This window comes from Gavia stellata, chromosome 9 (assembly GCF_030936135.1).
Source record: "Gavia stellata isolate bGavSte3 chromosome 9, bGavSte3.hap2, whole genome shotgun sequence".
Taxonomy (NCBI): Eukaryota; Metazoa; Chordata; class Aves; order Gaviiformes; family Gaviidae; genus Gavia; species Gavia stellata.
In genome coordinates, this window is record NC_082602.1 from 31,764,136 (window position 1) to 31,789,789 (window position 25,654).

At 40.1% G+C, this 25,654-nt stretch overlaps 1 protein-coding gene across 1 annotated transcript in view; it reads right to left on the reverse strand.

Moving 5' to 3' along the window:
• CCDC186 (coiled-coil domain containing 186) overlaps nucleotides 1-21,013 on the reverse strand; it is a 38,407-nt gene extending 17,394 nt beyond the window's left edge. The window contains exons 1-4 of the mRNA XM_009819701.2: nucleotides 20,987-21,013; nucleotides 5,728-6,418; nucleotides 3,190-3,316; nucleotides 584-712 (exon numbers count right to left, since the gene is read on the reverse strand). Of these exons, the coding sequence (XP_009818003.2) occupies nucleotides 584-712; nucleotides 3,190-3,316; nucleotides 5,728-6,401 (930 nt within the window). The 5' untranslated portion in view covers nucleotides 6,402-6,418; nucleotides 20,987-21,013. The remainder of the gene's footprint in view (nucleotides 1-583; nucleotides 713-3,189; nucleotides 3,317-5,727; nucleotides 6,419-20,986) is intronic.
• Nucleotides 21,014-25,654: the final 4,641 nt, after the last annotated feature.

Below are 25,654 nucleotides of genomic sequence, written 5' to 3' on the forward strand. Positions count from 1 at the left end.
GTTGCTTCAGAAGGGAAGAAGTGTATTTGGTTAAGTTTTAGTAACAAAATAATTTTGTAAATACCCAGTACCAGTCCTCTGCCTTCCCTGGTCCACATGCCAACTGCACAATCACTATCCAGTGGCTTGCTTTTACAGAACCCCCTGCCCCAGCACTAACAAATCCTGCTTAAAACAAAAAAAGAATCAGACACTGAGCTTCAGAATTCATACAATAGAGAAAATACTTGGCATAATATGATATTAAGAAGGAAAAAACCCATCACCTCAGCTCTCAGTAACATGAGACAAAACAAGAGCTTTGTGCTGGAATGGAGAAAAGTATTAATTTTGTGATAGCCTGTCTGAAAAAAAGCCACTGCCAGCTTTTGCCTCTTTTTATAGAGTTATCAGGCACTCTAGAATGTTAACAACTATTTAGAAATGCAGTGTTGCCAGTTATCAAAAATGCGTATATAACCGCATGCTAGTAGTTCTAATTTTGGAAAATTTACCTAGTTATCTAAGAACCTAGGCTGCATGTTTCCTACAAGAACCAAGTTTATTCATAAGATGTTCAATAATTAAAGGTTTTCCATATTACCTGTTCCATTCGAAAGGCCATCTCTTTATGCAACTGCTGAATGGCATTTTTGGCTGCTGCATCTTGAGTTAAAAGTTTGTCTTTGCTAGCTTTTACTTCTTTATTAAGCTCTTCCATTCTTGCTTCCAGCTAAAAGGCACCATTATGATATCATTACAGGGAAAATAAGACTTTGATCATATTTTGTACAGGCAGGAACATTTCACACAAAATTAGATGCTTCAACAGATATTTACCTGTATTTTATACTTGTCAAGCTGCAACTATCCATATCAAGATCTAGCTTTGTTTATATTTCATGTATGAGCATGAAAAATGTCAATTCTCATCTTCAGTGAGAACTAAAGATGCATCAAATCAAGTAAAACATGAGGCATAGTAATTTACTACACAAAAAATTAGACTGAAAGCAAATGCTGAGATGCCAGAGCAGAGCTGGCCGCTCTCTGAAGTTGCTTCACCTCCAACCCTTTTGTTGCTATCCCTGTGCCATATCCTCCACTGTGCCAGCAAAGCAGTCATGCATCCATACTGAAATGGACTGGGAATTAATTCATTGAAAAATAACCCAGCAAATAAAGAGGCGCTTAGTCATTGTGCTGGCACTTTTTTTAGCTGCCCAGTGAACCGAATCAGAGAACTGATCCAGCTGAAGAATAATTACCAACATTCAACTGGAACACTTCCCAGCGCCTGTTCACTGCATAGCCATGCAAGTCTAGTACAAGAAGCAGCAGCACTAGCTCAAGAGCAAGTGGTGGCTACATAAGCTGTAATGGTCATCCAAATTGTGCCTAGTGACTATCCCCTTGTTCCAGGGGAAAGCCAATTCACCAAGGTTAGGGTTTTTTTGGTTTGGTTTTTGGGGGGCGGGTGGGCTGTAGAAGAGTACATGATCTCAGGGTCAGTATCTTACATTTTTGTGCGATTCCAAGCTGCTACAAAAAAGGCAACAACCCAAAATACTTCTGTTACCACACAATAAATTGATCACACCCTGTTCAGCTTTCCAAATGAATCATTGCCCATATGAAAAAATTTTTACACATGCAAGCATGCATGTCCAGTTTGCTTACAGTTGTGAGTGCAGCCAAGCTTTCACTTACTTGAAAGCTACCAGAAAACATTAATTCAGAAATTGTAACGTTAAAACACTCACATCACAAATGTAAAACCTCAAGTTTTTCACTGCAATGTATCTTATAACTCCAGGTGCTATCCAACTACAATATAGAAGTATTACACTACAAACCAGTATTTTCTGAAATCACCTGCAAGCATGTAATATCTGACCAGAAAGCAAAAGAAACTGTCTCACAAGTATTTTTTTTCAGAATGGGATAAAGCAGTTGCTGCATGATACAGCTTCATGAAATCGTACAGTGCTACTGCACTCTCTCAAGAGAGAACGAGTAAGCTGCCCATGCTGATTTATTCAGGCATATGCAATTCCAATTTGTAGCTTAGAAATAAGACTTTTCAAATCCATTTTCAAGCGTACCATGGATTTTCAAACATTCTTTGTAATTAACCAAAGACAGACTAAGTTTGTACCTATGTGAATACATTCCTCTGGAATACCACAAGCCTGATACACTGGTTTGAGAACAGATTTCTGTGTGATGCATGCATTAACAGAGATACCTGACAACTAGGGTAGTACCACCAGTACTTTGACAAACAGAAATTAGTATTTTAAATGCTATCTCTTGCCAGATTTCTAAACTGTAATCTGTTTATAAAGCTAGGCCAACCAACTATAGAACATTAGCAGATAACTTTGTAACTGACAAGCAGTGACACCTGATGTGATAACTTTTTTCCCCACACTAAAACCAGCCTACACCAATGCACACTATGTTTCTCTTTGGCCTGTCATGGTTCTAACAATTCACTGGGGAAATGCCTGTGTACAGTAACAAATAATACCAAAACAACGTGCAAGCCCACAGTTAATATACTCTACTCTTTATACACGTTCCACATATTTTTAACGTTTACAACTGCAACTACACACCCATCCACTTCTATTAGCAGATGTGTAGTTAACAACAGAATCGCTAAGGTTGGAAAAGACCTGTAAGACCATCAAGTCCAACCATCAACCCAACAGATAAAAACGACAAATTAAGAAGAAACTGAACTTGATAAAACACTTGCATAAGACCTCCTTTATGTCTACATACAAAAAAAAAATCATCCTATCAGGATAAAAGACTGAAAGGGTCATTTTTTGTAAAAAGGTTTAACAGGCCTTCAACATACACTGTTTCCAGCAGGAAGCCAAGGTACACATAACCTACCCACCAAGGCAACCCAAGAAACAGGAAGTCTTTTGACTTTGAGAGAGACTTTCAGATACGGAACACTTAAGTGATCTGAATCTAGAAAGTCAGTTTATCCAAAGACACTAAACACTTTTAGCCAATGAATCATAGTTCTTGGAATGGAAGAGCAGATTTATCCTCTTAAAAAGCTTAGGATAATAAGCACGGGCATTCCTTCCTTCTCCTCTATGCTACCAAGGACATCTTGTTAAACAGTGGCAATAGTGACATTGTATACAAGTGAGATACTAACCAGCACTTCTGTTTTGTTATCTGTACCTGTTTAATAATGTTGAGGTGCTGTTTTTCTGTTTCTGTTCGTTTTTTCAATTCATCTTTTAAGTTGTCCTTTTCTGAGCAAATTTCCAAAATCAGTTCCTGATGTTTTTTATTTTCTTTAATCAATCTGTAAAGAAAAAAAAAGAAATTAAGTGCAAGGTACTTTAGTACTGTTTTTTGTTTGTTTGTTTTTAATTTTGAGATATATGGTATATATCCTCTTTGAACTGCAAATTTTATTGGGAGTTACAGCCAGAAACACTAATGAAATCCACAAAAGCCTTATAAAAACAAAACAGATGTATGTTGTGCATGTGAAACTTAACTCCAAACCAGCAAGCAGCAGCATCTTTGTGAGCAAATTGCTTATTTCCAGTATTTTGGGGTTGTCCATGATGAAGCGAGACATTTGGTACCTCTATGCAACTACAGAACTGTAAATGTTAACAATTTTAAGGTACTTGTAAGACAAATAACTTCCGGTCAGATCGCTCCACCAGTCAAACATCTGAAAACACAGGTACTGTACTCATTTCATGGATTGCTCAGAGTAGCCCTTGAAGTTCACAATCTGGTAAGAAATGGAACCCTGATTTTCTAAGTCCTAAGTAGGTATGTAACTACAATGACATCCATGCTCATACTCCTTAAAGTTCAAATTTTTATCAATAGTTTGTTCCTTTGCAGCTCAGCTGTTTGAAGCCTGAGTTGAAGTTAACACATACTCAGTTTGACCTTCCAGCACTGCAATAAAACATAGTTATACATATAACTCAGAAGTTACATTGTTAGAACTGCTGAAAAAAAAGAGAGTCTCAAATGTATTTAAATGTTTAAAGATACAGTTAGATGGTGGATATTTTAGGCCACTAATTGCATGAATTTGTGGGAGGCATGCACTTACCTGAACAAGATATTTAAATAACCCTTTACATATATACTTTCATCTTTAGCTCCCCTCCTTTCAAAAAAAAAAAACAAACCTCTAAACAAAGTAGGCTTCTAAATTCCAAGGAATTCAAAACCACCAGTGAAAGAGAGTTTAGCACTTCTGAACTGTTTTTTAATCTATTAATGAATATTCAAGGATTACAAATTCTTAATTCACACAATTGGTGTTCACCGATATATCTTGGATCTGATCACAGGAGACCACTGGGCTATTTCCAGAGCAATGTTACAAGAAATTCTGCTGATCATAAACTAAGGGACAAAAATCAACCCAACCCAGAATGCCCTTTGGACCAAACAAAATGTTCCACAGCAGTTTTACACTCTTGAGGCAAGTACCCAAGAGTCAAAGGGGTGCAGCTGGGATAAGCAGCTGGCAAGAAAGGAGACTGAAGACATGTTTACAGAAAAAAAATTTCTATGTGTAGACATAACATATACATATATTTATATAAACATTTGTCTCTAAGAAAGGAATTGGTCCATGGCTGAAAACACTGACCTGCCTTTGAGTTTACCATAAACAAGTAAAATCCAAATAGCTTGTTCACTTAGGATCTCCTGGAATTACAACTATCTACACACCCACTACTTCAGATTCCCACTCCTCCTCTGTAATTACTCAATGTCCAACTACGCATTCCCAACATCAACTGATGTTCCTCACATTCATGATTTCTGTCGGAGGTTAACTGGTGAGGTACATTTGCACTTCTTGGGCATCTCTCCTCCCTCTGCCTGGTTTTCCCTCCCTTTGATATCCTCCCATACCATGGTATCGGAGTGCCTTATATGAAGAGTAGGACACTCATTTCCAACTCTGCAATCGGGAATAAATTTGAAGTTAGAGGCTACATTTTGTTAGCAAAAAACATTTCTAAAGTGGTAACAGAGTATGAAACACCAAGCGGGCAATCAAGAAATCAAGCAATGAACTGGATTTTCATGAATATAATATTGTTCATGTAGTGTACTGCCTGGCAGAACTATTGAGTCCACTTTATAAAAGTTTATAAGCCATGCATTTCAAAAGCCCTCCTATAAAATGTGGTAAGACAGTAGTTTATCTATATATGACATTTCCAACTCAAAGAATAGCTCTCGACTGATTAGCAGCTTCGCTGGATTATGACAGGAGACTGAATACTACTTGAAAAAGAAATAAGCAATTTCAAACTCATAATGAAACTCACACAGTGGGAGTTAGTAATTACAAAGGTTCATTTCTCCAAAGACATATATGGACTGAATGAATCCTGGACTATTTTTATATCACCATTATTTTTACAGTATTTAAGTAATTCTAGACATTGGCAGGCTAGTCAACTGAACAGTTGGCTATTCGGTTCCTGCTAAATTCCACAAGAATTCAGAGATCTAAGCACACATTTTTATTTATAAGTACATACCACAAGTAAAAATAATTCCTCACTTAAAGAAGATAATTAAAAAAGCTCATTAATGTGCTTACAACTCACAAGAGACTACTTGTTTCATACCAAAGTGTCGTATGCAGTTGCACACAACATGCAAGCAAAACTGTTCAGTACACACCTCCATTTGTGATGAGCATACTCAAATACTCACTTTTTTATAGTTTGTTCTTGCTGCAGGTACTTATCTTGCACACATTTTTCAAACACGGCCAAAGCACGTTCACCCTTCTGCACACCATTTGGGAATTTTTGTTCCTTTGAAAAATCCGTAGATAAGAGTTCAGACTCTATTTCCTTTAGCAAATCCTCCTGTGAGGAAGTCTGATGTATTGTGGAAATAAGCTTCTTTGTGCAGTCTGTGTCGTAAGGGCTTTCTGAATAGATTTTATCGCTAGATTTTTTCACAAAGTCAGACTCCTTCCTTAGTTCCTGTAATATTTCCATTAAAGATTGTTCTGACTGATTAGTTTTTGGATCTTGTCGTTCAAATTCTTCACTAGACGAATATTCTGGTTTTGTGGAGCCTTCTACCTTTCTTTCAGAGCAGGTATTGGCACAGCAGTCTGCACCTCCACACTGCTGCTCCTGTCTTTCTGCCAGGGCCCCATTGTTGCTTACACCAATAACCGTTGAATCCTGGTCCAAGGGCAACCTCGATTCGCTTTCCAAGACACCAGCATCATCTGCAGTATAACTGATGCTTGAGCAGTCCTTAATTCCAGATGTTTTATCAGACTTTGCTTTATCTGGGGATCTGGAAGAGGCATCATCTGACAGATTGGCTGGCTCCAGCGTGCTTTGCATTTCTGGTAAATCTCTCTCCATCTTTTTCCTTTGGAAATCTAGAAGTAGAATTCACATTACACAACAGATTATATTCAAAATCAAAATTAAAAGAGATTGAGAGAGAGGAAAGAAAGGCTACTGGAAAGTAAAATTCAAAGGCCAAAAATATTTAGATACATAAGTATTATGCAAAGTTTGTTGATCTTGCAGCCTGACTTTTAAGTAAATGCTCCAATACAAGTTTTTCTAAAAGACGGTGAGAAATCAAGGACAGCAAACAGGAAGTAGTGTGATAGTAAATGCCAAGACAATAAAAAAAAGCAGAGCTTTTTAGAATTAATAATTCTATCATTTAAATCCATAAAAATTCCAAGTCATCACATCTGAAAAACACTTCAGACATAAAAATAAAAAAAAAATCTAAGAATCTAGAGCCTTACAGCTTTCATTTTTCTATACATGATTTGAAAGCAACAATATGTCTTGACTTACTCATTTTTACAACATAGGGTGACTCCCTCATTCAGCCAGAATATTCAACTTCCTTACTGTCACGTCCTCACTCACCACCCATACAGCAAAATGTATCTGTACCCAGCAACCTAAAGGAAGGGGCTGGGGGAGGATGGGGATGAGATTCTCTTTTCCCATCTGCTTTCAAGCAGCTAAAATCCCTTGCTGGAAGAGCACAGATGGCCTGCGGTAGATTTGCTCTCTCAAAAAGTAGCATGCAGAGCAAACATTTGAGGAGTTGAAAAGCCCTGTAGAAAGTGTTCTAGTAGAAGGACACCATATTGAGATCCAAATAGCCAGAACACTTATGGAAGAGCCTGGGTATAATGCTGTATCTTCTTTTTCAGGCATCCCAGATGGTCAGGTGTCTGGAAAGACTGCTGGCATTTTTAGCAAGCACAAGAAGCCCTTGTATTATTTCCATTAGGAGAAACTCATTACAGCAGTCATAACTTTTAGATGCAACCCTATCCCCCGATACTGAATAAATTAGACTATTTAACAAGGCAAATTTTTTATTTACAAATTCAACTCTGCTAGTCCAACAATTATCTCAAAGGAAGCAGTAACTTGCTTGTTACATGCAAGCCATCTTGCAACACCAAGCTTGTTTTCATACTTGCTTTCTCATTTGTTTAGCTTTCTTTTACACAGTCACACAGTCCAAGTCATTCAGCTACACGCTCCAGGCCCTGCACTTTGACTCAGTTTGAAAGGAAACCCTTTGTACTGCTGGGCTCCACTCCTCCAGAGTCCTGCCTTATTAACCAACACACAGTACTGAGGCTTACATTGTTAGAACAGAGGAATACGTGAATCCCATTAGGTCTGTAACTAATTGCTACCACAATCACCTTTCACTACTAGGTACAAAAATCAGATACGGAAAAAAAGCAGCAGCCTCAGCCTAGCTGTTTCTACCAGGAAATACCATCAAACAAAAAACCTACCACTAGTATCTGAAACCAACAGTTGGGCTACAACCGCCAGTTAACCAACAAGAGGAAAGCATAAGGAAAACTCAGCATAAGGCTGAAAGTATGAAAGCGAACATGTCATGACTCGACAACAGTCAAAGATCATCAAATGACAGTTACACATTTTTAAGTAACAAGCAAACCACTTTTCCTTTTTGGTTTCAAAGCAAAAACCTCAATGCTACAGCCCCTAAACCAGTACAAATCAATAGGACCAGAAAGCAAATGGTGAGGAAAGCTACAAATGAGAATAGAGATGGTGAATGTGAGAGTTTATATACAGTGTGAAACTTTTACAAGGACTCCCCATTTTACAAACAGATCTCCTCTGATATTAATAAAATCTCTGATTCCCCTTTGCATCAAAGGATTTATGCTTAGGTCAACACTGGAGCCAACAAATCCATCCACTTGGTTTGTGCAGCCAAAACAATTGCTCTTTTGGTACCTATCTACTTTTTGATAACTTCTGCTAGTAATGAAAGATCACAATGTACTACTGTTATTCTAAATTAAAACAAACAAAAGAAACAACTCCCACTGATGATCTAATCAACAAGCAAAAAGAATGAACATAACTGCAAGAAAATGCATTAAGTTTTGATAATAGCAGAACACACTAGTTCCTACTTAATTAAAAAGCTGTTAAAATACCAATGTTTTGAGACTGGTGCATTTAACACGGTCAATAACCATAAGATAATTTGCAAGTGATGCAGTTAGGAAGGAAGAGTAATTCACCTTCTAGTATCTGTTCCCTCTTGTCACAGGTAGCTTATAATACACTCCGCTGTAGAAAGAGACTGTATTAGTATAAAGCTGAGGTACAATATTTTTCTGCAGCGGTTACTCTAGTCTAAGTTCTTGCTGACACTTTCTCTGGAATGATCAGAAGGTTTTTTTGGCTCATTTTAAGCCCTTTCTAAAGTATTTTCTGAAGTGTTATAAAACCCCAAAAATGTGCAGTTCTTTGATATACTACTGCCTCAAAGCTGCTCATTACTGCCCAGCTGCTGCAGTTCACCACTCCCGCAAGAAAAGGAGTGGTAAAATCAGATATGCAAACTTTCATGTTGGTTACCATACCTAAAATCTCCAGTCCAGTAAGCAAACTGGATGGTATTTCTCTTCATACAAAAGCAACAGGTGAAAAATACAGCCCTGTTAAGACAGTACATTGGGAAGGATACTATGTTTTCATCTTATTGTGTTAATTCCTTTTGTAAATAATACTGTGAACTAGTGTTAGAGAGAAAGATTAATCTATGTGGAAGCAGAAATACAATTATTTGCATAACTCAGTTGCAGAGAAATAAAATGCCACCAACTCCATATCCATAATATCTTCCACTTACCAATCATAAATAAAGTGTAGGTTTTGTATCAAATGCATGGGGAATTTGAATAGTGACTATACAAATCGGTTAAAGCATGGAAAATAAATTATGATGATTCAGTGTTCCCTGCAGACCTACTCTAATTTTCAGTGGTACCCAGAATATAATTTACCACACTAAGAATGTTCACAGCCCTTCCGATTCCAACACATTGGATTTTAGCTCTATCTGCCCAAATCTACCTAAATCTGTTCATGCCCTGAGCAGATATTTTTTCCCCTGCTGCCACTGGATAGTACTAGTTTTCATGTTTTAATAACTTTTAAACAGAAATAAAACTTAACAATTCGTCATAGGATCACAATTTACCTTCACATCAGAAATATCCAGACAGAGAAATCATGTGGCGCGACTGTGAATGCAAGTTCATCTTGATATTCAAAGGCCTCTCGAATACCCAAATTTTGTTGTGCCTACCACAAGCAACTGAATATAGCAGATACCTCCTTTATAAGGCCAGAGACAGAAAACTAAAGAAAAGGCTCCTGCTTTGTAAGCAAAAAGTTTTGTGTGAAAGTAGCTTAAAATGATCAACATTGCCAGCCTAGCTGTAACCAGTTGAAATGAAACACGCTAGTATTTGACTATTTCTCAAACATACAAATACAGCAAGTCCCAGATAGTATTTGCACAGAAGATACATATTTGATAGCAGCTCCATGTCTTTTCAGGTTTTCCATCCATCTTTTGTTATCCTCCCCATCCTTACAAGTGTCTCTCCCAAAATCAGGGAAGTAGTAAGAGAGTGACATGATAACCTTATAAAATACTGCACTAAAAAACCAAAATAGCTTAGTGTCATTTGTGGTGTCTTCATAAAGCATCAAAAGCAATTATAAAAGGCAAATCCTGACTGAAGCAGATAACTGTTACGTAATGATATCTTGTTAATGCATCAGACAAGCAAGTCATGGTAGGTCAGCACACAGTATCTTGAGTGATCGCAAAGTGCCAGATGAGCACTGGCTGACCTTCTTGCACTGTTTTGCTAAGCTTCTACCTTCAACCATTTGCTCTGCTCCTTCCCCAGGGCTGATCATCATCTGAACAGTATGACAAAAATGTCTTGCTCCTCAGTCCCCTCCGTGTGATGGCTGTCTCCCCCTCACAGCGTATGTCCCTTCTGCTGCCTATGCCACAGGAGAATGTAACCAGTATCGAGTCTACTTAAAATGCCCAGGGTAGGAATTTCTCAAGTACCATTTTGAGATTAGCCCAGCCCAAGCTTGCCTGCCTGCATACCTTCAATAACAAGCCATCACCTAGTGTGGCATATGGAAAGCTTTCTGTCACTGGCTTATAAGCCTTTCTGCTGCTGTGACAGGACTCTTAGCACCTACGCAACTGGTTTGACCAGCTCTCCTTCTCTGTTTTACAGCTCACAATTATTTTGACACTCTTAACACACCTTCCCCGCATTCCTGCCCCTATTCTAAAGCTAAGGAGACAGGCATCTTGTGTTTCCCCACAATGCAGCAATACAAAGCAAAGCAAGTGGAAATGCATCAATTCAAAAGCTGGTGATCTGAGTAGCAGAGAATGAAGAACACGAACACAGCTCAGGCAAGCTTCCTTTACAGCAATAATGAGTCCAGTTTGCACAAGCAAACAAAACACCTCTCTGTGTATATACATCAGAATATAGACAAGTTGTACCCTTTAAAAACAAAACTTTGTTTGTTTTTTTAAAAACTGTTCTTCTCATCATAGATGACCACTTCAAAAAAAACAAGGCACATGCATACTTTTCCTCATAATCTTGTGGTATTCACAAAAATTAAGTATAAAACTGCATCAGCACATATTATGTCCATTTTAAATATTACACTAGTACTTGGAGAAGTAGTTAAACTGCAACCACATGACACACAACATTAAAGGCTAGTACTGGCAAGGGTTCCAACCATTTCTCATACTATGGTAGCTGAGGTGCGCTTATCTGCTAAATTGCTGATAGCAAAAATGACTGGAATCAAAAGCAGGGAGCAGACAGCCTGCTGATACAATTAGTGGACAGCACACACCAACTTTTTAAGGCAGAAATGTCTCACAGGTACATGATAAGGGAAAGCAAAGACTTAGGAAATAGTATCTTTTTCATTCACTTTCTTTGTTACACAATAGAAACATCCTCTATTAACTGCTAAACAAATGACAAAACCAAGAACAAATGTGACAATCATTCATTTAAGCTCTTCAATGAAGTATCTGATACAACGTAAGTATTGATTATCTAGGGAGAACATCGAAAACCTTGATACATCATCCTGTAACATGCCAAAAAAGAAGAAGAAAAAAAATATTTCTTCTAGCTACCTTCAGTAGCAGTCATCCTAAGTGTTTGTTCAGCCCTGGCTTCAGGGGCTATTCATAGATACGAAGTTACAAACATACAAGAAATCTTGCAGAATCATTGCATATAAAAAGGTAGAACTTGGACATAAATAAAAGGTACAAGCTACTAGATTTATCTGGGTATTTCCATTTACATTCTATTGTCCTCAAGTAATCTATGTCAAGGTTTAAAATTGCTTAGAAATTAAGTCAAATAACTTTTAATACTTAGCTATTTTAACAGTATAGACCTGCTCTGCAGATTACCAGTATGTAGGACAAAGGTCTTAACTTGTTCCACTAAATCAATCCACTAAGTGGACAAGTGAAGTAACTTTTTGTGATGTAAGATTTGATCTCACTCCTGCAAGCTGAGTATGTACTATGCTACATCATGTTAGCTGGATTTCTGGAATATAAAACTCTAATAATGGTACTACATCATTGCTATGATAATTATGGTAATCAGGTACTTGTTTATAATTTAATTTTTACAGTGAAATGAAGATAGAATTTCCAGAAGAGACATTGATATCATGTTTGAACACTAATTTGACTGTTTATTAATCCAAGATTTATTAAACTACATAAAATAACTGTATAAGAAAGTATGTGATCAGACATTAATATTAGTTCCTGGACTAAAACCATAGCGATTACCTACAGAAATAAAAAGCCAATTAACAGCTAGAAGATACATGCCACTAATTTTAAAAGTTCCTCCAATGCAAATTCTGATTTTAATACAACTATACATTCTGATAAATTAGCTTATGAGAATTAATTTTCACATGTGATTACAAAGTAAGTTTAATTATTCTTGTTTTAGCCTCACTCTTTCAAGTATACTGTTAGACATGACATCAAACAGACAGATATCAGAATACAAGCCAGCAATGGACAGCTTCTATAGGTACAACTCTAGAAACAAGATTACAAATAAAAAATATTTCAAGCAATACCTACACTGAACCGCGGTACTAACTCCTCTATTCAACTTCACTGGAAGAACACTTTATCTGAAAATTTAAGAACGCTGTATTTTTCTGTATTAGCAGACAGCTAAGGCCTATCATTTTAGCATCAAAGTTTAAGCCCTTTCTCCCTCCCTCTCTCTCTCTCCTTTTCTTCCCCCTCTTTCTGCCTATTACCCACTATTAAGTAAAAGAAAATGCTGCAATAAACATGGAAGACAGAGGGAGGGAGGGGGAAAAAAAGGAGTATCAAAGTTGTTCCTTTCCATACATGCTTTAACAGTAAATTCTCACTTCAGAGTCCGTTCACTGGCATGGAGAAAAGCAGTTTCTCTAACAGTCAATTCTCCTCTTTCCTCTGCTGAAAAGTACATACACTCTTACTTTTTAAGGAAGTAAGACACCCTCATCCCTTGGCTGTCCATCAGGTTATCCACTATACCAGCCAAAAATCTTCCCCCCCTGTTCCAGTACTACTAATTCCCAGCGACTAGAAGGTAAATCATGATGAAAGCAATTCCCTGTATGCTTCCTACTGTCTGCACAGATCTAATTAGGGACACAACCTTTCCCAGCTATAGCCTGCTATTCTGTTATTACAGGCATGCACTGAGAATCTGGTACATTTTAATTCAATATTATGCCATTTCAAACTGCCTGTCTTTTCAATCTTCTTACAGAGCACAAATGTGATTCTTTTAAATCCCTAACTACAAGGGACTTTCCTAAGCAGATGCACTATTAATGCTAGCATTTAATTTCATAAAATAGATAGCTTGACCCAAGCTATCAACACTTATGTTGTAAATAGCTGGGAAGGATGAAATTACTTTGTTTCAGCCAATTTCAAAATACAGATGACATTTAAAGAAACATTAAATGACAGCTATAGGAAGCATTTTCTGAAGTGTGGCTGCCTAGAAGTATTCACCAACAAGGGGGAAAAAAAGAAAGCGTGTGCCTTGTCACCTAGTAACTGTCACAATGGGGGTCTTTTACAATAAACAGATTAAAGAATGACAGAAGTGTGTGAGGGGATTCTGTGAGCAAACAGACTGACGGTCAAGGTCCCAAGAAATAAAAATCACTGCTGTAAGAGAAAAAGCTTAAATATACTGCAGAGAAAGGGGCAAAAAAGGGAAGGAGGGACTAATGCTTCCCGGGTGTGTGCACACACAAAAACTTGTTCAAACCAGGGTGGATTTCAAAAGAAAGTGAAGAGCATTGAGGTAAGTGACTCTAAAGCATAAAACCTTCTGAAAGGGGAGTAATAACAAGAAGTTAATACAGTAAATACAGTTCACTGGACACCAGGCATATTCAACTATGCATTACATAATATAATGGCCAGTAACAGTCAATTATGTCAGTTCCTTTCAACGAGAAAGGGTTTTGCATCATCTTTGGGTAGATGTTTTTCACTCATAGCTATGCTCCTAAGAGAGAGACCTTGTAGCAGAGTCTCTGATGAAGAAGGAATCATCTACTCTCCGAACAAGTATGCATGCAATCCACAAAACAGTTCTCGCATCATCAGCTAAGACCATATATGCTCTGGATATGTAAAAAGCATCCAGACAGGTTTCATATCCTATGAAACAAGCTCATTTTTAAATAGAAGTACAAAGTAAATTTTCAAAGCCATCCTCTTCCCCTTCCATTTCATATCCGTCACAGCAGAGTACTGAAATTAAGTAATAGACTAAAGTCTCAAAATGACCCAAAGCTGCAATACTGATACGATGCATTTCAGAGAGTAGGTGGGGGACAAGACAAGGAAAGGAGTAATGAAGTGCTCCATGGCTCATGGGCAGATGACCCCAACAGTCAGCAGGGTCCGAAGTACCATGACCAGGCCAGGCAAGCAGCTAAGTGACAGAAGGATCTCATGACACCAACACAAGCAGTCCGAGTTCCCAGAACTCCCTACCACACGTATATGGATACCACCTCAGCACTCATATAGTTGCATCGCCACCGTAGTCTGTGCTGTAATCTTGCTAAGGAAACACTGCATACCTCTAAACGAAGTCCACATGTTTACAGGAAAAAACCCACTTAGAAAACAAGCCCCTTGAAATTGCTTCAGAGCAATTCTCTTTACATTGTAATTTGAGAACCTTATTTCCTGGTTCTTTCTCAAACTTCACTGGATCGATAGCTCACAAAATTGCTGCTGTTACTCTTTATTTTGCTTTTCAAGATGGCATCTTCTCCAGATAAGCTCCACTGGAAATTCATCATAAAAATATAAGCAAACACCCTTAAGCAGCAGTCTCTTCAAATGCTCTGTAATACTCACTAACCTTCCATATTGTTTCTGGTTTCTCAACTTATGGCAAAATAAAGTAAATTGAACTTTATTTATCTCCTTTACTATGCAATTCAGGTTTAGTGTGCAGCTTGCCTTCTCAGTTACTGGGAGAAGGGAAAATGCATGTCCTTTGGCCAGTTTCTTATGAACATAGCTAGAAAAGGGGTTTACTCTTAACAACCTCAACCTGTTCCTGCCCAGTGAATGCAAATCACTACTTCTTTTGCCTAGTACTAGGCCAGAAGACTTGGGCAGTGCTACATAACTCAAACAAACAGCTGTCTATCCCAGGTGCTGTGTTACTGTTCTCTGTACCAGATTCCAACTTATTTTGCAAACTTCTCTGCTCCTCTGTGTCCTCCTCTCCAACTCAACCAAAAAATGCTCATTTGATCTATGGGTTTACACAGATTTTTTTGCTAGCAGATCCAGTGTTGTGGGAGCAAGTAAGGAAAGAATAGATACTGGAGGTGCTAGATGCAGACACTTATGAATCATTCCAGTTTTAGCAAAGCTGAATTTAGGAAAGCAGATGTACAGTTTGCCTACATATTTATAAAGTTATGTTTTTAATCTCTATATAACCCAGGTGCTAGATGAACAGAAAATTCTATACCCCAGTTAAACCTGTTAGAAATGTAATGCTTTCATGATGACTGCACTCTTTGTTCACCTGCAGTTCTCCAGCCAGCCAAGTACCGAAGCACCTGAAACTGTAGCTGATCTAAACAGATACCAGAAACTGTTTCCTCTATTTTTATTACTCTAGCTTTCTAACAGCTCCCAAACATCAAGAGGTCTGTTCATTGATACACATTATATCTAAAGGTAGAAATACTATCAGCTTAATTGTGGAACCTTTCAAAGCTGATACAATAATAAAAACAATAATTAAAAAAACCAAGACATACACACACACAAAAATGCCACTTAAAAAACGCCAACTAACAGGTAAATCTAGAATTGGGGGGGTCTGGAAGACAGACTTTTTTTTTTTTTTAAATGAAAAGCATTAGCCTCATGGAATTATAGCTGCCAAAGAAAACATTGATTTTTCTTTTTCCTGAATCACCCAATAGTAAATTAAAATGCAGTCATGTAAATGTCCAAGAGGAAATTGCATGTATTTTACAACTGTTTTGAAGATTCACACTTACACCACAAGTCACACTGTAATACACCTTCCCATTACTTCAGCCCTCCAACTACCAGTTGAAGCTCCCAGCAGCACGCCCAGCCACACCGACCAACACACACTGCTCTCCTGCACTCAAATGACACTTGCATTACCTGTCTTTACACTGTTCTGTGTCTTGACCTGAAAAGCACTGAGCACTAGAAGCTCCCCTTCTTTAGTAAACACGCAACTTGGAGATGAGCTGGAACGTCAACTCTTTTTGCTAGTATGGAATCTAACATTTACTTCGCATACAACTGGGAACTGACTTTTAATTCAGTAATACTGAACAGTATTTTTCAAAACGTGCCTTTTTTCTGATATGATTTTCAAAAATTCATATAAAGAAAGATCAGCAGTGTCCTAAATCTATCCCGAGACAGCAGGTTCACACTCATCCCTTGGAAATTGTGATTCAACAGTAATTGTGATTTTAAAAAGGAGTAATATGACATTATGTTGTACATGCAAATGCATAATCAATATGTACTTCACCATTTAAACAACTCTGCCTCCTAGTCACTCATGTTAAGCACATGTAAAAATCAATCTGTGAATTGGAATTTAGTATTACAAGTGGTTCATAACACTCAAGCAGAATACCAACTTCAAAGAAACTCTCTTCATGTAAGCAGCTACTAAAGCTCATGAAGCAAAGACAAATACATAACTTTAACAAAACCACATTTATTATTTATACTTCAATAATGTGTTGGCTCTTTCCCCAATCATTGCAGTATAGACTAAAGGTTCTGGTAAAGACTTTTTTTATATTGCCGTACATTGCAACTCATGCATCTATGAAGTGACATATGATTGTATCATTGACATGAAATGAAGTGACATATGATTGAAACTTCAACAGTCAAAAGGCTTTTCTCGATGAAGCTGTGACGTTCATCAGAAAACCCCAGCAAAAACAAAGACTGCACATCAGCACCATTTTGAACCATTCTATTAGAAACATGATCTTAGATGAATCACAATAGAATAGTAAGTACTTTCTATTATCTTTAAACACATTATCCTCAGACAGAGACATTAAAGTAACTATTAACAACCAGACAACTGTTAGAATCACAGGAACTGACACTTCACTTCAATTCAGGTTTAATTTCCAAGTTATGACACTCTGGTAAGAGATGAAGCTGTAGGACAGCTTACATGCTATCATGACAGTCCAACAAGACTGCTAAAGAAATAATTGATTTTGGGGTATGACAACGGTTTTTTTCTTCTTATAGTTGAGTTCATTGCAAAACCCAAGATGCATATCTTCAAGAACTTTTCACATGTTTACTAGACAATAGTCATTATCTGATCAAACTGTGCCAACCTGTCATTGCACCAGAATTCTTGCTAAAAATTTTACATGACAGTAAGACTAAAAATAAAACGGAAGAGAAATCTTACAATTTATGTTAGCAGTTAGCTGTAGTGTAATCCGAATACTTTCACCTAAACTAATCTGAACAGACTGAAGACACCTTTCTACTTCACCTGTTGGGTGAGTTTTTTTTGTTTCTTTTCCTAAAGCAAAATATCCTCAACTACTGTCTACTGCTCATCACATTGACTAGCAAAAGAAACTTTCCTGTTGTTTCCAATTAATACCCAACTTATGAAAGATACCATGCAAAATACAGGTAAGAACTCCATCACAAATGGCTTTCCCAGACTAAGCATTACACCACCAGATAACACTGCAAAAGAAGGAAACTCAAATCCTACAGATAATTCTATTTTCAGCTGAAGTTTATAAAGAAATGAGGATTCAGCTAAAGTAGTTCTGTTCTACAACAACAAGAAACAAAAAGCAGCTCTATTGTATACCAGTTGTGTAGAGGGACAAATCAAAGGTTTCAACTAAATCGAAAGGGACTGGGATAGAAAGGTCCACAAAACCAGGTATTTTACATAATCTAGCACGAGATGTATAAACAGATGTATAAATGTATAAAGCCAGAAGGACTGTTTGAAATGCATTTGGTTACATCTCCAGATGTAAAGGTAATCAGAGCAGCAAGCCACTCAAGTTTAGAAGTGATGAAACAAAATAAAAGGAGATGAACTGGATTGAAAAGCATCACAACACCCATGTCAAAAAAAGAACAGCTTAAGAAGAGATGAAGCTGATCACCACTGCCTGTATTATATATGAAACAGACAGAGGGTGGCCGTGAGGTCTCATACACTGATGGCCTTCCTGTATTTACAGATTGCACATATAGGAAACAAAAGAAACACACCTGAGTCCCAGCTCCACTAGCTCTCCCAATATTAATTCACTTTTGCTCAAGACCAAATAGAAGATACGGCTCTAATTTAGAGAAAAGATTATTGGGATATCACCTAGTATTGCTGAGAAGGAAGATGTAACATAACATGGTCCCATCTACACAGAAAAGCTAGAGGACTGCAATGCAGACAGGACAACTGTGACTCACAGCACAAGTGGTATAGCTGGCCGTGTGCTGGGACACCGAGTCCTCCAGTCCAAGCATAACTTGACAAAGCTCCCTGATTTAGCTCACACAAAGACTTGCTTTGATGCACGTGCTTGAAGGGAGGGGAGTGGAACAGTGCGTATACACAGTGGGTACTCTCAGGATTTCCTTGCTTTTATCAGTTTAACACTTAATCTCAATTATTTTTCTCTTTTTTTAATGACTTCACATAAACACAGATTGCATAGGCCCATGGCACTGCCAAGGTGCAAAGCTCAGCACTTCTATCAATTCTTTTGACATGAGTCAAGTAATTTAGAAGACAAGGTTTACTCAAACTTTATCTTTGCTTATGTTAGATAGTTGACCAATATTGTATTAATTCCTTCAAGGCATCACTAGGTTTTCTACTGATCTCATGCAAGTGCTTAATATTATAGTCATACTAACTCCACATATGGAGTCAAGTAACAGCACAACTACAAAATAAAGTACATCAGTTAAGGTTTAATAAGTGGGACTGGACTTGTTCCCATCACAACACAAGTCATGGGGCATACCTTGAGAGTGTTATTTTTTGTCATACTAGTCCCAAGGTTGGAAGCTCATGTCTCAGGGGAAAACACTATACTAGCAACAATATCCTTTTACTGTGAACTTCAAATGAGACTTGAATACTTAAGAGTTTACACATAAACTAGTAATTTTCTATTAGTAGAGTGTCTTCAGCACAGAACTCTTACTCTTCAAGTAAAGAAAACCAGTCACTCCTTCAGCAACCGATGCAATGCCAGCAACAGCACTACTGTAACCTTTCAGGATTTTAGCATCATGCCTTCAACCCTGCTTACGACAAGGCTAGTACCAGCCAGTTAGTCACTACCACTACCCTGTTTGCATTCACGTTCTGACACTGATAACATCACCTGTACAAATAAGAACATTTTAAGGGAGGGGAAGAAATCAAATTTATGATTGAGATCACAACCTGAACAAAGCATACATTCTATGACAGGTCTTTTCCACCTATAACTGAGTCGTAACTCTCATTCACACTATAAAAGTTAGAGCACTGGCAGACCTTACAAAATTGTAGTGTCGTGGTATTGGTAAGATATGGGTTTTAGCATATTTGGCATTGAAGATGCCAGCATATTTGCTATCAATGGCTGTTTTCAAATGTTGTTTCCAGAAAATGCAACGGGGTTGTAAAATTCCAACCATGGCATTACAGTCTGCATGACCACTGCAGACTGAAAAAACACCATTCATGATGATGGTAAGGCTCTACCGTTTTCAAACCTGATTTTCCTACAGAGTTTCTCCAGTATCCCTGGAAACAAACAAGCAGAAAACTTCAATCCTTTAAGGATCTGAATAAGTCAACTGTAAGCTCTACAGAAGACTGACTTCTGCAAATTAATATAAGAGGTAGTATTATATACAATATTATTACATTAAAAAAAAAAATCAGTATTCCGTGTACTTGTTGAAATTAGGGTCACAATTTTCTCTTCTCTTCTGACACCAATTTGTTTCTGACAAGATTTTTTTTTTCACCCTCAATTTGAGGCAGCAGGGTCTTGGTCTATGCCTTGAAGATAAGAATTATCTGTAAGGCTTTCCAATATTGTTTTTGGCAACAGGAAAGCAAGTTCAGAATAAGCCAACCCAGAAGTAAGTACAGGATACTGCCTATTGGAGCCCACATGTTAACGAAAGTTGCAGACAACTGTTTTAACTTATTTCTCCTGCCTAATAACACTACTAAATCCAGCAAAACACTTGCTTTTTTCCATAGCTCTTTAAAAAGTCAGCTTCAGGAAATTCAGTATTAGCCTTGGGTAGTGATAAGCAGTGTAGCTGCTAATTAGCACCAAAGAAACATTTCTCTGTATTTGGTTCTTCATTCCTTTTCTCAACACTTTGAAATACTGAACCTCACAATACCAAGCATCTGTCAACAACCCCAAATCAAGACTTATAAAACAATAGTAAATATTGTTTTAAAGCCAAGTAAAGAATAGATGATTGAAGAATTTCGAAAAAATAAGAGGACTCAAAGGCAATACAGAACAAGTTTACTTTTTTTTTTCATAAAATGGATGACATTTCAAATTGACAGTCTCTTGAAACATCTTCAGACTTTCAGTTTCTCATACTTCTAGAGCTTAACCATCTCCTCCTAAAGTCAATGGCAGCATAAGCATTCATAGCAGCCAGTGATTACATTTCCTTGTCAATACAAAAACGCAGCTGTGGCTCATGCTGTTTCAACAATTTCCTTATACAACAAGACATAGTGGGACACTAGTCACGCGTGTTTTTTTAGTGAATTCTGCTTGCAACATTTTAACTTCTGAAGAAGATAAAGCAAACCAACAATAAAGCCAGACTACCACATTTCTAATCTTACACACAGATTTCAATTCTGCAAGAGGTCCTCCCCTGGTCTGCAGTCTCACTGGAAGTATACACATATCAGACTCACCTGTGCAGACTATTTTCCAGGACAAGAGCCAAAATCTGCCATCTCTCTGAAGTTGCAGTAAAGCTTCCTGCTTTCAAACCTAGAAGGGCAAGCAGCTTTTGCAAATACTATCTGCAAAAACAAGGATACATACTCTACCACAACACTGCAGCCGACTCTAAAAAATAACCTTCATACTGGTCTAACAGTTGCTGGGGTTTGTTATCGAATTATTTAACCACACAGTGAAATCAACTCGCAACCAACCAAACAGGACAACCTAATTAATAACGTGGAGAAGAAATCTGTCAAGAAACAAAGGGACTACGAGCCAGCACAGGAGCTAGAGCTACCCGCTCGAGAGGTCCTGACTCAGAAGGCGCTGCTAAGGCAGGACTTTAGCCCCCCGGACCTCATGTCACTTCACCCCTCTCCTCTCTCCGGAACCCTCCCTCACTTCACCCCTCTCCTCCCACAGACCTGGCGCGACCGCTGCCAGCCAGCTGCCCCCACCTGCACACGCAGGTCCCCTCGCAGCGGCCACCGCGGCGTCAGGGCCCCCGGGGGAAGCCTCCCTCCGCCCCCGCGGCCCTTGGGAGGCCGGCGCGGCCACGTCCCTCCCGGGGTTTATTGCCCTCTGCCTCCGGCACGCCGCGGGAGACGGCCGAAGCGGCTCACTGGCACCGCCGGCCCCTCCCCGGGCCCGCCGGGGAGCGCCGAGCCGTCCCGCCTCGCCCCGGCCCCCTCGGCCGCGGGTGCACCCGCACCGCCCCCTTAGGGAATCCGGCAGCGCCTGCGGGGCCGCGCGGGGCTGAGGGGCGCCGGCAGCAAACAAGCACCCGCGCACCCGCCCGCCTTTCCGCCTGCCCTCCGGCGCGGCCCCTCACCCGCTCGCTACGAGGCCGGCAGGGAAGGCGGCAGCTCCCCCATGGCGGCGGTGCGCCCCGCCGGCCGCGACCGTCCCGGCGAGCTGACACATCAACAAAGATGGCGGCGGCGGGCGGTGCTCCCGCCCGGCAGCGGGGGGCGTGGTGGGGGCGGGGCCAGCCCGGCGGCCTGCCCGCAGTGGGCGGGGCCGGGGAAAGCCCTGAGGGGGAAGCACCGCCCCCCGGCCCGGGTCCGCCCGGGCGGGCTGCAGCCCCCGCGGGGCGGCGGGGCCGGCCCCGCTCTGCGGGAGGCCGCGGGCCGCCTTTCACAGCGTTGCCGTTCTGCAGGGGCGGTGGGGCGAACGGCCGCCCCCGTCAGCTACCTGACGAGCACACTTTTTCCTCGGGTCTCAGCCTTGCTGCCTCCTCAGGGGACGTTCCCCCCCCCGTTCCCGGTGAGGGCGGCCAGGCACTGCAGCAGGTGGCCCAGCGATGGGACATCTCTTGTCCCGGGGGGCATCCACGGGCCGTCGGGACGCAGCCCGGAGCGCCCCGCGGTAGCCGACCCCGCGGTGACGGCGTGGCCCCGCTGGCCGCCCGCTCTCGCTGCCCTGCCCGGCCGCCGCCTCCCCGCACCCGCTGCCGAAGGCGCGCTGACAGCAGACTGACGGGAACGACACGGGACGTGAGCTGAAGGTGCCAACGGCTCCAGTTGCTGGAGGTCACACATTAGCTCATTTACAGCATGTGCATAAATACCATTTCAATCAGGAGGGTGGGTTTTTTCTCTTCTTAGCTAAGCCCTTCTGGGCAAGGGATCCCGTGTCAGGCGTTTCACGGTGCTACCCAAGACCGGGGCCCGAGAAGCTGCCATGCAGGAGGACTTCGCACCCCAACAGCTTTGAGAGAGACAGTCGCAAAGCCGCCTCCCCTTTTCGCAAGGTCGGTGCGCAAGTAGTGGCTAATACAGCCTCTTCTTCCCTGAGTAAACAGCATCTCGTTTTCCAGAACCAACCCCTACGCACGACGTCAAAAGCCTCTGCGCCCACATGCCATGTAAGAGTAAATCCAGTGATGTTAATAAACAGAGTCCAGCTTCAGTTAATGCCTGCCGGTACTTCATTCCTTATTCTGACGGGATTAAACAAAGAAAGTGAAAAATTTGCCGGGCATCAAAAATCTGGAGTACATTTCAGTGGTGGGAGCAGCAATTTCTCCATAGAACACAAAGCTTTTTGGAATCCAGAGCAGTACATAAATGCCATTTTATTTTATTTAATAAAAAATAAAATTAAAAAAACTACCTTAGCAGACAAGCTGGTCAGTGAAAACAGTTGCATTTACTATAGCAGACCAGGTAAAGTAAGTAATGGCATCTTTCCTGCAGGAACTTCTGACACATAACAATAGAAAGGCAAGTCAAAATCATTGTATCATTTGGGTTGGAAGGGACCTCAGGAGCATATCTAGTCCAATCCCCTGCTCGTGGCAGGGCTAACTTTGATGTTAGATCAGATTCCTCCTTTATTTTGGCTAATTTATATATGTATAATAGTATACATATACCTATATGCTTTATATATATATATTTTATACATATATATAAAAAAAAACCCCAGCTATTATTTCCTCAGTTCATACCTTGGATGACTTTGAAAACAGATGTGCTGCATAAGTCTACTTACAAACTTCAATTGAGAGCGTTATTTCAGAGCAAGTTTTTTTTCTCCTTATTCTTTCCAGGTAATTGGAATTTCCAAAATCACAAATGCAAATTTTGGGGTTCTAGAAAATGCTCCCTTGAAACCTTTTTACAGATCCTTAAAAACAACACTGGGATCTTAGAGAAAATCAATCTGGAAACCATTCAGAGCTCATAACCATAAACCTTCACATTTTCATTACTTTGGGAAGGATAACACTGCTTCAGATAATTAAACATTAATATCCTAACCATCACCTCTAAAGCAGTGAAGGAGTCAGATGAAGGCATGTGTCTTCAAAAACATTATTTAGGTGAGAGCATAAACTAGACTAGGTTGTGGAGAGAACTCGTGGCCCCAGCTTTAACCTCCAAAATAATGTTTTAAAGGCAAAAATCTAGCCATGGCTTTGCTCATAATATGCTGTGCCTTCCATATTGCTAAAAATACATTAAAAAAGCAGGTGTGGAACAGACATAAAGGAAAATTGTCCATTTTCAGAAAGCAGTGCCATTAAACACTCACTTGCTAATTGCCATGCAACCCAAGTCTAAGCTTTGCTTTCAGAAACGCTTTATTGCCACTCCTACTCCTGTTCTGCAGCTGAGTGGCAAAGTTCACACAGCCTGGCTGCTCTGTAACACAGTCACTTCAGTGCCCAAATGCTTCTTACTTGGTTTTCTCTTCTAGTTATTTAAAGGCAACTGCAGAGACACCCGTGTACTCTGCTCGCAGTCCTGAGATTTATGCTTCTGCTTTGCCATACGCTTTGTCTGCAGTCCCACTGACATTAATCATGTGTGACCTAGTGTATTCCCCCAGACCTGGCAGAATTTCAGCTGATTTTCACCTTTTATTCTGAACGTTTTTTTCAGCAGGACTGAAATCAGGTTAAGAAAATTGAGCCTGATTAGCGGATTTCTTCCTTAAAGGCAGGTGAAAAGGATTTTTTTGTACTCAGCTGGACTCCCCATGGCTCTAGTCCCAGCACTGATGCTCAGACAGTTCTGACTCTTACAATGCCTGTGCTTAGGCCAGATTTTCATCTGAACAGTATCTCATCCCCGGGGGGCAGCCACAGATACTTGGGGAATGATAATGATGGGACATAGAGCAAGCCCCTTCCCCAAACTGTCTGCATTCATATTAAATAAGAATGACTGAATTACTGTAACTCCTAGCCAGCCATAGCTCTCATTTGGCATGTACAAATGCTGAGGAAGACAATTTCTGAGTGAGAGAACTTACCATCTGAAATGCAGCCTTCTCTTCTACTGCAGACATAAGCTCTGCATTGCAGAGGCGGAAGCAGAATTTGGCCCCTGTTTTCAAAAGGTTGTAGTTCTGGTGTTTGGCTCATGCTTTGTTACCTAAGAAAAAGTAAAGTAAGTGTGTAATTGCTCAATTTCCAGGTAACATTTGTTAATTACACACCGCATTTTTATAGCTTTGCCCACTGGAGGGGCTTACTTTCTTCTTCAACTAAAAAAGTGTTAGCAACTCCACTTTAAGGGAGAACAACAAGGTGACTGAAACAGCAGATGTGCTGAACACCCCACACTCCTCTGGGACCACTGGCGCTGGAGGGCCAAGGCTGGCATTGCTGGGGAGGAGCTGGGAGCAGAGTCCAGGTTGCCAGACTGCCATCCTCTGCGTTCGTCAGAGGGCTGGTCTGCTATAACGTAAGTACTGCAGGCTGATTTGATTCCTGCATTTCACATCATGGCAAGACTACGTACAGAGTTATTATTTTTTTCATTAGGAATCGCTTTCATTGTCTAACTATTTTATTCTAAGCAAGCGTGGTTTGCCAGGGGTCTTCAGGGAGCACCATCCACAAAGTCCCTGTCTTGTCTCCGTGTGTCAGGTAGGGACAGCAGCACTGCTGAAGCTGCAGTCCCGGTGCTAAGGCCCTGCCACTGCTGTCGTGCCTGATCTATGCACAGTATAGTTAAATCCTAAGTGTGACTGTGATTATACAAGTGCGCTGAGTAAGTTACACCTGGAAAAACCTACTTTCATTATATGTTGTTTGGGCTGTCCTTTGTTCAGCATGTAGCACAGTAGTGTCCCAGCTAGTTCCTAGGCACTTAAATCTTACAAATTAGAGCTAAAGACGC